We start from the raw sequence: 13,698 nt of genomic DNA, 5'->3' as shown, positions 1-13,698 counted from the left end.
CGAACAGGATGCATCCCTAATCATTCTCATTGACTTTGGCTTTTACACTTTTGGCTGACAACTTTGTTTGCTCGCATAACAAGTGGCTTAATCTTCCGCTAGTCACCGGGCATGCAGGATCTGCCAGGAAACCCAAGTGCTTCTTTATAGAGCAGTATGAAATGTACTGAACACTGTATCTTCACTGAAAATACTACAGCATTTGCCAGGCTGACTGTTTGCAATGAGGAAAAACCAGACAACTGAGCCCTACAGGTACAATATCTAAGGGAAACAGTGGTGGACAAGAGCTACTGTGTGCACAGATAGGTTTTTCACGTCAGTTGATGTGCATGAGCTTAGCTGAACTTATCAGGGAGTGCAGACCTCCTGTGCCCTATCACAATGGTGACTGGAGGGAAACTGTTACTTGTTTCTCATTCTTTGTTTGTTTCTTACCCTTACAGCATTTAACTAACCTTTCCAGGTTAAATGCATTTAGTAAAATTTGATTATTTTACTTTGATTGTGCCTAAAAAGAAATATAAGTCATGTAAGAAGACAGATACGTGTACTTTCTCACGATGGGTTTAAAAAGGTGTGAAGTGAGGTAGGAAGTTTCCTCTTACAAAGTAAGAAAGTGACGTGCACTCACCTCTACAATGTCAGAGTTGGTTCTGCTCTCATGGGGCTCATTGTACTCTGTGTATTTCAGCAACACTTTGTCCATGTCTGTGCTGGCATACTGGAACAGTTTGTTAGAGCTGTTGAAAATGATGAGTGCTATCTCACAGTCACATAGTACGCTCAGCTCGTAGGCCTTTTTCATCAAGCCGAACTTCCTCTTTGTGAAGGTAACCTGGGAAACACAAAGAAAACATTGCTGAGCTATTTCTCTAAAGTACACAGAAGATCAAAGTTAAGTGAACACAACTGAAATGTGTATCTGATGTAGGTGGAAATGTTAATTTGGCATTCTTATTAAGGCAGAGTGCATATTTATCCAAAGACCTTTGTACTGTATAATTATTAGTAATTAGTAAAAGTAAAAAAAACATATAAATAATATTAGCAAAAATACTATACTATATAATGTACTATATAATTTGATTATTTTCACTGCTTTATGTGTGTATTCAACATTTAAATGTTGTAAATCAAGTTTCTTTAGTAGTGCAATATACAGTAGTTTTGTTAAATAACTATATGTTTTGTATGTAAAAACTTAATCTGCAAAGTACTGTAACAGTAGCTGTGAAATAAATGCAGTAGTGAAAAGGTACAACGTACAGATGAGGCTGTAGAGCGCCTTCATTTATTCTGTTCAATTCTTTTAAAACCCATAAAACCCCAAAACAAATACTTTCATCTGGAGTGTGTACACAACAGGCTTAGCCAGAAAAAAAACAGTGTGATTAAGTTAAAACAATGTTACCATAACCGAGTAGACAGATAACAAGATTATTCCCACTTTGGGAACTCTTGCCATAATATAGTTAATGTCTAAAATGCCTAGTTATCAGGACAGAGGTCAGAGTTAGAGGCACAAGTCAGCGAGCTGAGTCAGAGCTTTGGCAATAACAGGAGTCCATACATTACTGTAGCCCCGACTCCATATACGGAAAGCTATCTCTGTAGTGCAGCATAAGCCTTGTAACATGAGCCCTCAAATGGGACTCGGGTCATACATCACTCCAATAGTAACGCAACCCTCTTTGCAAAGTGACTTTATGTCCCGTATCTCTGCAGCTCTGTCTCTGTGGTTGCCTTAGACCCATTCTAACATGTCATTATGTTACACCACCTCTTTACAGTATGCTACACTCATTTCTCAAGGGAAAAACATTATTCACATGTAGACAGGATAGAAACGCAGTTGTTTTGTTCTCTTGTTTTGCAATGGTTGTTTCCAGAAAATAGTTTTGTACCATTGCTTCAGATTTGTGTTTTTCTTTCTTGCATGTGACTTGTCAAATGTTTGTGGCATGTGAATGCGCTGGTAAAAGCTACACTTAGAGCCACAAAGGACTGCATGTGTCTGTGTTCTCCATCAGTTTCACTGACCTACTAAAAGAGGAGTTGAGCAGATGAGCTGGCTTTGTTCAACTTTAATTGGTCACAGCCTGCAGCTATACCCTCATTTTAACAGATATAATGCAGAATAATCCTATGTGTTGCATAGTGTCTCTGTAACCACTCAGACAGTAGGGTCACTTCAGCTGTGATAAATGTATTTCAAACCCTCTGTACTACAGGTAATTACACTGGACAATTATTTCTGCTCTAGACATGCAGGAGCCCATCCTCATGTCATGTCATTTTCTATTCGGTGCACCAATGTTAGTGAAGCTCATATGACAAACCAAATTCTAAAACGGCATTTCTTGAAATAACAAGGTTTAAGGAGGAGCTGAATCAAATGACATGTTTCTTTGCAAACTGCAGACACATAAAGCCTTTGAGTAAGTTTGGCCAAACAGAAAAGGCATTGTGTGGTTTTGTGCATGTCCTTTCTGATGATATTCTCATAGGTGGAACGCTGCATGGAGGCAGAAAATGACATAATGCATGTGACCAGTCTCAGGTCTGTTTCTACCCAGTCAGAGGACCTGCTGTTCTAACCAGCTGATACTAGTCTCCTCTGACTAAACACCAGGGCTGCCCACTCCATTCGCCTGCTTGCATATTTGTTTGTTTGCCTAACCAACTGGAAAGCAGGGACTGTCATGGGGGAAAATGATTAACAAATTGTATGCTCTTTAGCAGATGAATGTGGCTGTTAAGCCACGGAGATGTCACCTTTCAGCAGGAAGCCCAGGATGAGACGCTGAGCGAGGACTTTGTTCCACCTGGATGCATGGCAGAGCGCTGAGTGCAGGGCTGCTGACCCAGGCACCTCTCCATTTCAATCTCAGCAACAGCACTGAGACTTGGTCCTTGCCCCAGCCACAGAAACAGTACCTCTACAAAAGCCAGCTGCTGTTCACACTGCCATTAAAGGTGACAGCCACATTACTCTTCTGTACTTACACAGTAACCCTTAATAGAAAACAGTGGTCTATTTTAGACAGTTTTGCTCTATTTTTATGGTGTAGGATATCTTATAGGTTTAATTTGATAAGTCATGACACAAAACAAATTTAGCCTCAGTCCGCCCCCATCTTCTCTGGGGCGACTGGTGAGACAGTGGATAACCACAAACATCCTTGAGGTCAAGTGGGAGGTTCTCTGACGGAGCTTTCCTATGGTTCACCCAGTCAAAGACACCCACAAAGATACCCAGTGTGGTTTCAAAAATTTGACTCGCTCTTGCAGTAAGATGTGGTACACATGTAGTCTAGCTCCCTTACTAATTCATGTAGTTCACAATGACTAAATTAGCCTGTCATTGTTATACTTTATTACTAGGCTGTAATGTAACACACACTATACAAGTGCATCTTGGAGCTGTTATAAGACATGAAACGTCAGGCGAAGAAAGAAGTTAGACGATATATTTACACTTCCAATAAACTGGAGAGACTCCAAATTTCTCTGCATTTGATAAGGTCATTATAACAGCTCACACAATACCTGACAGATCAGTAACCATACCAGCATCTCATTTGGACTGTACCAGGCTGAAAACTCTGACCTTTTCAGACACTAGCACAATGTCAAAATGTAGTGGTAAATCTGCTCTCCAGTCACACTTTCTGCATTTGCAACTTTTCCCCAAAAGTTGTATCAACACCAAAACTACTTTTACTGAAGTTCAACTGAGTTTGGAAACTTCATTTGTATATGCATATTTTTTAATTATTTTCTAGCTAATAAGGCTTTTAAAACACATCTAACCTCTAAGTATTATGCAACATGCATCTGTAAAAACAAACCCATCACATCAATCAAAATCACATAGTTATGTTCAAGCAGAGAAAACTGTGACATATTTATCTAAATAAAAGTTACTGATGTCATCCACATATACATTTGTTTGTTATATTGTTTTCATTCTCCACTAAGCACATCCTGCCACAGAAAACTGTAAATAATATGTTATAACAAACGCAGCCTCACAGATGTGTCAATCAAAGGGTCTATCAATGTCTATCCTCAGGCAGAGATGCCAAGAAGACAAACAAGACATCTGGGACTGAGAGTGCAGCTGTGAATGGGGCATGGCAGGAGATGCCTGAGTGACTAACACCTTCAGAGGGTTGAGGAGCTAGCGGCCATATTAGAACCTCATGTCACCTCTGAAGGCCCCCACGGCAGACATGCGAGTGGGCTTGAGAGGCAGAGAGGTCTGGCACCAGCTGGCAGAGTGACCCAGGCCCTGTAGCTCGTGCCCTGGCTATGCAGTGCCAGAGCATGTGGGCCCGGGAGACAGGCCAGGGCCACTGCAACTGTCTGCCTGGATCAGCTCTCGCTGGGGAGAGGACAGCCCCTTGCCTATGCGGACAATTGAGGGCACAAAGGCATTGTCCACTGAGGGGATTGACCTTGAAACCTACAGTAACTGTGACTGATCCTGTGAGAGAATGACATGCTAGTTAACAAAACGTAGATTAGGTTTTATCTCTCTAATCGATAACAAGAATGACCCAGGCTAAGCAGAGTTGGCTTGTTCAATCTAAAACATTTTGGTTATCCATTACAAGGTGTAACCTCTCTCTTAGACTCAACAGCAAAAACAAAATCACCCAATTTCAAGTTTTGTTCCTTCAGTGCAGTTTTGTGGAGACCACATATCATTTTGAACAATCATGATATACTGTATGCACTGGCTGTCACATTTAACAGTGTCCCTCTGTTCTTTCCATTGTCTATCAACAAGCTCTTTACCTGTCAAAAATATAATAATGACTGCTCACAACTTCAGGAATAGGTGAAGGCTGAAAAATGTGAGGTTTGCGCTGAGTTGCTCCCCAGAGAGAAAGTAAGAGAGAGAAAGCTGCTCTGTACCCAGAGGCACCTGACGTGCCAGTGCAAAATCCAAAATGAGCCACAGCAAGGGCAGGCAACCCTCCGCCCAGCAGCAAAATCATCAAACTTTTAATGACTTGAGCAATTACCCCCAGTGAGCCCACTTAATGGCATCCAGAGGACATCAGTAGACACCGCTCACTAAGCTTTACCAAGCTTTTCACAATAACACACTGATGTGTACGCGCCATTCTTTCCTGTAGATTGACGGACACCGTGACATCTGCTCTGCGAAGTAGATGAAAGATTGTATATGTTCAATATATGCAAATAGCTCTTCTGTTGTTATTGTTCTTCTTTCCAAAGGTAATAATTACTGTGAATTCTGTAAATCAGAAGAATCAGGCCGTCTGTTGTTGTTTGTTGTTATCAAGCATTAGGTCACAGTTATATACCAGTGTTGTTTTGGGAATTATATCATATGATATATGTTTATTTCTTAATCTTAAAATAATAGAAAAAATCCTCAAACTGCGTCCGTGGGTTAAAGTGACAATTATTGAGTGTGACCTCTGTAGAGAGATGTGAAGACGTGAAGAAGACGAAAAAGTGGCAGATCTGTCAAAATCAATCAGTTTGTACAGTATTGTATGTCACGTGAAGCCCTCCTCCTAAAGCAGTAAAAGGCAAACGAGCCTCTGATGTTCCTACATAACATCCCACAAAGCAAAACAATCTAATTAGCCCACTTAAGAACTTCTTTCCTTTTAATGCTAAATGTGTGGAGAGCTAGCAGCAGAGAGCCGTAGATAAAGACTCAACCATATGCTAATGGCTATTCCCCCTTGGTTAGGAGCACGCCCCGGGGGGGTGGCACTGTGTGCTTCACGGCCCATGGAAAAAAAAAAAAAAAAAAAAAGGAGAGAAAGATACACATGCATACATCAATTTATACCAAAGCTTTATTTTAGTGCAGCGGCCTATTGTCATAGCAGATTCTCTGCTGAGCCAGCTAAAACCAACTAAATGCGACCTGAAATGCCTGTATTTCACTGATAAACTTTCTTACAAATTACACAGTGAGGCATATAAAATCTGATGCAAACACTCGACTCTGGGATGCACATTAATAATAAGCAACATCTCACTCTGCTCTCCACTTTCCTCCGAAAGAACTGAGCGAAATATCTTCCCTCATTCACTTAATACTCTACGTGCTGTACAGAATGGGCCGCTTAAATAGTTGATCACCCAGCAACTGCACGTCAACCTGTTCTCACATAACATCCCTGCTTTCCTTTATCTGTGATGTCATAGGTCATTGCAACGAGTGTAGCTACCACCAGTGAGGCAGAAGTGATTTCTCCCCTGCCCTTCTGTTTGGATCCCACCCAGAGCCAGGTGTTACACTGATAATTGGCCCACAGTGTGGATTTTTGTTTCGCACTTCACTGAACTGCGAGCCTCTCGGTAACAGACCGAGACACAGTTAGCCTACAGATCGGCTAGTACCGTATCATGTTAATACCCAGAGGGGAGGAAGCACTACTGTAACTATTATATTTCTGTGTGCACAGCAAAATGTTGCTCCACCTGCGCAGGAATGCAAATTATATTTTGAGAAGGTGTTAACAAGATGTGCTCTACTTGGATATGGAAAATCTACACATATACATTAATTGGTATAATTTGTCAAAAACTGTGCTCATGTTTTCTCTACATGGCTCTTAAATCAAAAAGAGCAAAGCTAAAAAAGAACTGACCCAGCCTTCCTGCTATAGATATCCAAGTCTGTTATTCTTGTTTCAAACAGAACCAAACTGTTTTCTACAGTGTTTTGCTGTTTAGGGGTTTATATTTAACGCGAGCAGACAGAGTGAATTCCAACTCTCTCTCTTGCTGTGGCTAACTGGGACCAGTGCAGCCAAGGCAGAAAAGGGTGCTGTGTGTCCTGCTGACCCACCCTGCAAATGAGAGGGTGTTGTGGTGCAGTGGCTGCTCCTAATTACTACCAAACAGCTGCAAACACATAGAGCTACAGCACAGGGGCCCAGCCATACTGCCAGGCCAGGGGACAAGCCCTTCAGTGTGGGGTGGCCACAGGCAGCCCGCTCTGCGCCTTGCTACCCTCAGTTCACTCCCACGCCATGAGGCCTCCACTGCAGCCAAGCTCTCCTGCTGCCTCATCAACTTCCCTGGCAGAAATTGCAGGGTGGCAGGGGAATCATGTCTGTAAATATGACCGCACTGACAAAGAAATGTCATGGTCCCTGTTCAGCTGGCTGGGACTTTGGGGAGGGAGGTATGTCTGTTTAGATCCATGCACACCATGACAGCTGCTGAACTCCAAGGTCCAAGGAACGAAAGGAAAAGAGAGGGAGACTGTAACCTTCAGACAGGTGTGGAGCAGATTAAAACAAAAGATACAGTAGAGCATATCTGGATATAGACAGACAGATAGACAGACACTTACCTGTCTGTTCCTCTCATCCATGATCCTGGTTATCTGTATCTTCTTCCGCCCCATGACTGCGTCCTTTCTGGTTTCTCTGACACCTCAACAATATCAGAAAACAACAACCTTTCTTAGCCACTCTCCTAGCACATCATGCAACAGCCTCTCTTCTTGTATGTGCTCTTCCACCCTTCTCGGTAGACTCTTCGTCGATAGACCACACCACAGTCTGCAAGAAGACCATAAGAGAAAGAGAGAGGGAGAAAAACAGAAAGTTAACTTGACACTCACAATGTCTCCTTAAACACTTCAAAGCACCGGAGGGCTCTGTGTTCTGTTCTCAAGCGTACTCAGAAAGTATGAGACCCACATAGCGTGCCCTTATCTCCTCGGCTGTTTCACTTAAACCAAAACTGAAGTCAGTGAAAGACTGTACTACATGCGCAGGGCAGCAGATTTACTGACAAGCAGCACTGCACTGTTAACAGAAAAGTTTGTCTACCTGCTCCTGCAGAGACAGAGCAGCACTATTTTCATGCTCATTCTAAGCTGGCCCACCCCAATTGCCAGCTTTGCTCTTAAGATGATTAAGAGAGCACCCAGACTAAGGTTGACAGTAGTTGAAATCTCGTGGGCTGGAGGAAAAGCCGGTGGGGACGAGGTTGGTGGGAGGTGTATTCCTACATGAGTTTGTAACCTGGCCAGTGGTTCCCCAGAGGAGATCTACCTCTGTCCTGTCTCTGCTTCTCTGCAAGAAGAGATATAGCCCACTCCCTGGAGGCGCATCCATCACTTACACCAGCAAATAGAAAATGTCTGACAACTACATTTCCCCTATGACTACAAACATAGAAAGGTTAACAACTCAAGCCATTAGATCCAGTCAGCAGTTGTGAGGTGAGAAAGGCAGGGGCTGAATTGGCAGGGAAAACAAAAATGACCAGTTCCAGCGGCACACAGTCATTATGGGTTACAGATGGACTGGCATTATGGTGTCTGGCTGTCTGAATTGGGGCTGCACTGTAGTCAAACTTGACTGAGAACCTCACCTCACTAACTACCCACGCACAGCTGTCTGAGCCAGGAAAGTAACCGCCTGAACCCCCACAAAGAATTTCCCCAAACCACATCAAATCAGGCGAGGGAGAATGACGACATCCTTGTTCATTCACCATCTCACACACAAACTGGCAAAACAGCATTCAAATTAGCAGGCGTTCAGGTACAAACAGAATCCCCAAAGATCTAAGTAAGCCACTCTGAAAACAATAACAGTGCGAGATGCAAGTGATAAGTCTGTAACTGTTCACTGTGTTGTTATAACATCGAAAATTTCAGAAAATGGAGATGCTGGTGAATTTACTGCGCTTTTATACAGATTTAATATAACAACAGGCATATCTAACACTCTTGATTCTTTCGATAAGTTCTTTTAAGAAGAGGAGAGTTAAGTTCACTCATTCAACAGCTGAATCTATGTGTCTATGTGCGAATCTGGTGTGGGCTTGGAGAGGTTTATCTGAGATGAACTGATCAGTAATCGTCTCCTGAGGTCGGACTTGACCACACTAACTTTTGTTCTTGCTCATATGCGAATGTGTTGATAAGTGTTAACATGTAACACAGGCAACGAGCCCCATCTAAAATAACAATCTGCTCCTTCAAAACGCTGGAGTCAGATTTTAATAATGACAGACTGAGAGGGACTTCAGACTGCAGGTGCGCCGCACTCCCAACTAAGCATCTACATTCATCAAAAGTTAGTCAAAAGCTGAAACATGTTGCTGACAAAACCTTATTTTCAGAATTTGAATGATCACTGTAATTTAATGCTGCAGTTGATCATGTCACATCATTCTTCACCGTAGACTGAAAAATAATTTAAATCTCCAGAACTAAGTGGGAAATTTTCAGCTGGCACCACATCCCAGATAAACATGGCAGAAGATGTTCAGATTAGGAGAACAATGTCTGTACTGTGGCAGAGTACGTTTGTGCATGACACTCTGATTTATTCTGTTGAGTGTTAGAATGGGACAGAGTATCTGTTTATGGCTTAAATCATGTGCTCCTTCTCTCTCCGTGTCCTCGTGTGTGTGTGTGTGTGAGAGAGAGAGAAACCAGGAGATAAAAAGATAAAGAGAAAAGGAGAAAAGGAAAGAGGGCAAACTGAGCCTGGAAGCGGGATCAGGACAACACAAGGCTAACAGGACAAGTCGATTAAGAAGAACTGTACGTCCACATGGTTGATACTCATGCGCTCAGTATAAACAGAAACCCCCTCAACTACTACAACTGTCCCACCTCAAACTACTATAGAATGAGCGACAGTTGGTTTTCATCTGGGAGGAAAAAAGACGAAACAACATGTAATTATGCTAAGGGAAGCCCTTTCTGTGTGGACGCACAGAAAACAGGGACTGCAGAGACAGATATGAATGTCTCAGCAGTTCAGCATTATTTGAACATTTGAATAAAACATCTTCACTTTACACAATAGTTTTGATATTAGACTCATTGGACAAAGCATCATGCTGCCGCATCGCTCATTACTTACTATTCCAAAAGACCTTTATATGACACACCTGGTCCACTATGATATAAACCAGATGACAGATAAATCAACATGCAGTGAATGTGTCGCCATAGAAATGACCACATCAGCTGGACAGAAAATCAATATGAGATGTCTAACACAAGCAGTCCATCCCTTACTGTTCAATCCCACATGCAGTTACAGTATACATACAGCGCATACTGCAAAATACCTTGAGCAATGCAATCGTTTCTGACCAGGGCCACACTGGTGACGAAATATGAGACTGGTCAAATGACAGGAGAGCCAGTCTGCCTCCTCCTCCTCCCTTAAGATGGACCACAGAGACACTGAGAGACTTGGTGACAGGCCTGGCCCTTTCACAATCAATAAAACATGTTCAATTCCCAGTGTAATTACTGGATCCAGCACATTCTCCTCCCTCTCTGCTTGTAAGCCTGTGTTCTCCACACAAAGTTGAGACATTATTCCCTCAACTGCTGTCCTATATAAAATGTAATATATACTGGATTTATGTACTAGGCTTTACCTAATGAACAAAAATGAGGCCAGTGTTACATTTGTATTATAATAAAATATACTGACTAATCTACACAGCGTACATTTCCAATGTCTACATAAGATCTAGCATGTTAAAGGCTATTTGAGAATTCATCCTATCTGACTGGTGTTAAAGGAGAAACTACTCCACTTCTTTGAAGGTGATGGACAGCAGCCAAAGTCTTGAGCAGAGCCGTGACAGTTGAACTTCCTGTGCAAAGCAGCGTTAGCCTCCGGATCCTACCACAGGCCGTGGGCAGACAAGACTCAACTTCCTGCCCCGCCACTTCCTGTTATTCAGGACCCTTCTACATGCCCTCTGAGGGGGAGTGAGGGGGGGGGGGCAGGGAAAGAAGGAGAGGAGGAAGAAAGGGAGGATCCACCTTGGGGACACCCTTCCCCTCTGATCCTTCCCCTTATTACGGTCCAGACTGCAAGTTTGAGACTAAACAACAACAGAGGCTCATCTCTTGTGGCTTCGCTCTGTGTGTGTATTTTGTTTACTGGAAGGATCCCTACACAGACTGGACGACGTGTGCACATGCTGCTTTCAGCCACTCACTTTACAAACACTCCACCAGTTAGATAAAAACGAATCACAGCGCTCACAACATGAGCTAATATACATTGAGACAACGCGATACACGACAAGCCTCATGCAGGAATGTGATGTGCATTGATACGGGGGTACTGTGAAATAATCTATGACAACGTTCTTAAGTGTATCAAACTCAAAGTGTCAACGCGGCGGTGATGATAAGCTTCTGGCAGACTAGCGACATAACGCAAAGCAGCCTAAATCCACAGTTTTACCAATTTGTTTCAATGTAGCCTTGACACCAGCGCAATAGGAAATGAACATCCACTTCTTTGTTCTTCTTGCTTTCATCAGGAGATGGTGTACCTGTAAATGGGGCTGTTGGCCTGAGGGGAGTGGAGGCAAGCCAGCCCTCTCATGCTCTCTCTCTCTCTCCCTCTCTCTCCCCTTTTGTGAGAGTGCGCTTATCTCCCTCTCCAGCAGTGAAAGGCAGGATTGTGGCCCCAGCAGCATCACTAGTGTTAATGTCTCCTGATGCTAATCTGACACATGGCTGATCCCTGAACAACCACTTTCTCCAACCTTTTTTTTCAAACCTCCCCCTTCTTTCTTTATTTCTCTTTTCTTTTGCTTTATTTTATTTCATGCCTGTTTGTTCTTATAGTTTCTTTCTTTTTCTTTCTTTCTTTGAACTCATATTATTCATTCCCTCACCTCAGTTTCCAAGGCAACTAATGAGATATAATTAATAAGAGCTATCGCAAGGGCATGTGAACAGAAAATGAAGAAGACGGCTTTGAGAAATATAGAGAGAGGTGGGGCAGTCTGCAAAACATGGACTTTCTGCAGCACTTCCCCTTCCTCTGTAAAGCATTGCTTTGGGTGACATTTCTCACACCAGTAATTTGAATAACATTTAAAGGAATGGCTAAAATGACTGTGATACGAATACCTTGACGGTAATGAAAATCAATGCACCTACTGTGCTGTGCACAAAAGAAAAGCTGTCCAAAGTTTTGACATTATAAAATGAAAACTTCTATCATCAAACAACTTTCATGTCTTATTTCATTTACAATATGTTTCCTCTCCATATTAAATCAGTCTCGCCCTAACTCAATAAAGTATGATATAAAAATTCATTGTTCAAAAGGAAACAGTGACCTGAGCAGAGGGGACAGCCACAAAGCCAGCAGTGAGAGCCTGCACTGAAATGGCAGCCAAGCAGACAGCAAGTGGTTAATCTGCCCTGATGACTGGTAGCTCAGCCCAACTCTCCAATGACCCAGCTGTAATCCCACATTGGATCAATGCAAGTTCAAACAATCCTCCATGCTGCTAGCACCTTGCTTGGGCTGGGGGATGGTGCTGTAAGACGTGGACCAGGAGACAGAAAGCTACTTATCACCTCCAAAATGACATCAAAAGGAAAGAAACCCCCCAGGATGAACCTGAAAATGTTTCACTGTGGGCTCTGTTACACAGCCGGCCGAACAGAAATGTTGAGGCTCTTCACATAAATACCAGGTACTGTATGTATCCAATGTACAAAATCTCAATGACGATGAGTGGATATAACAACCAATAACCAAAGGACATCATCTGCTGACAGCATTACCAGATAGACATCCTCCATCTCACTCTCACACTACTGTCAGGGGATGAGAGGACTGTGCAAGGTGACTTTGACTAAGTGCCTTGGGGTTTCATGAGAAAACGCCATTGACATTACATTAATTTCATGTCTCTTTTTTAACTGACTTAGTGCCACAGAGTCCTGGATAGCAGGAAAAAAAATGAAAAAGACATTTTTGCTTTGGCTTCCAGGCACAGGCGGCAGCGATCTAGAGTCCAGGAAGACAACAGTGACAAATAGGTGACATGATCAGTTACCAACTTTTCCCTTACATTAAGAGTCATTCGAACAAAGGGATGAGACATTCACTCGACAGAGCAGGATAAATGTTAGTCAGAAACTTTCCGCTGCACTTCACGTGTGTTTTATAAGTTCAATAGCAGGTGTGTGTGTATGAAACGGAGACAGAGCGAAAACAAGAGAAGGAGGGGGGGAGAGTCAGACAGAGAGAGTGGGAGAGAGAAGACACTATGACTGTGTTAACTATGTGGAAAGATGTAAGAGAAACAAGACTAAAAGAAGCGCCCCGCGCCCATCCCATCCCACCTCTGTGGTAGTGTGCGGCAGCGGCGTTGTAACATAATTACTGCTGGGACACTTCTATTCCCAATGATCCATTTGCGTCAGTCAGGTTCTCGAGCCCAGCCAATGAATGGATTCTCAGTTTCTCAAGGATAAAGAGATGACCCTCTCCTAACAGTTATATCCATTTCATGTAGAAAAGCTACTCTCCTCCTCAAGGTAAATCCCTTGATGCATATTTTAGTGAAACTTTTACGAACAAAGAAAATAGATGATAACTTCTTTAATGCAAGGATAGGGTGATGAATTATGTCTCATTAAAAATGAATGTGCTTGACAATTGAGAAATAATAGACAGTGTGGTACAGTTGCTATAGTGTCCTACTATAGTAGCTCCAGTTTGTGCCTCTCATTACTATTACAATTGAGTCACAGAGCTAAACAATCAATGTTCCAGAAAATAATAAGTCGACAATCTTTGAAAATTCGGGTCAACTAGCAACACTAAACATTATCTTTAAGAATTGTGGAAATGCTTTAAAGACTCTTCTCTCTAAGACATA

At 42.6% G+C, this 13,698-nt stretch overlaps 1 protein-coding gene across 5 annotated transcripts in view; it reads right to left on the bottom strand.

The window, feature by feature from the left end:
• The window catches only part of mef2aa (myocyte enhancer factor 2aa), a 54,209-nt gene that overhangs the window by 26,917 nt on the left and 13,594 nt on the right, over window positions 1-13,698 (bottom strand). For all 5 annotated transcript variants that reach the window (XM_026365110.1, XM_026365111.1, XM_026365113.1 and 2 more), the window contains exons 2-3: window positions 7,361-7,571; window positions 635-838 (exon numbers count right to left, since the gene is read on the bottom strand). In XM_026365110.1, coding sequence (XP_026220895.1) covers window positions 635-838; window positions 7,361-7,414 — 258 coding nt within the window. In that variant the 5' untranslated portion in view covers window positions 7,415-7,571. The remainder of the gene's footprint in view (window positions 1-634; window positions 839-7,360; window positions 7,572-13,698) is intronic.

Source organism: Anabas testudineus, chromosome 6 (genome assembly GCF_900324465.2).
Source record: "Anabas testudineus chromosome 6, fAnaTes1.2, whole genome shotgun sequence".
Lineage (NCBI taxonomy): Eukaryota > Metazoa > Chordata > Actinopteri > Anabantiformes > Anabantidae > Anabas > Anabas testudineus.
The sequence above is the reverse complement of the archived record's forward strand: the minus strand, read 5'-3'. Positions and strand labels throughout refer to the sequence as shown.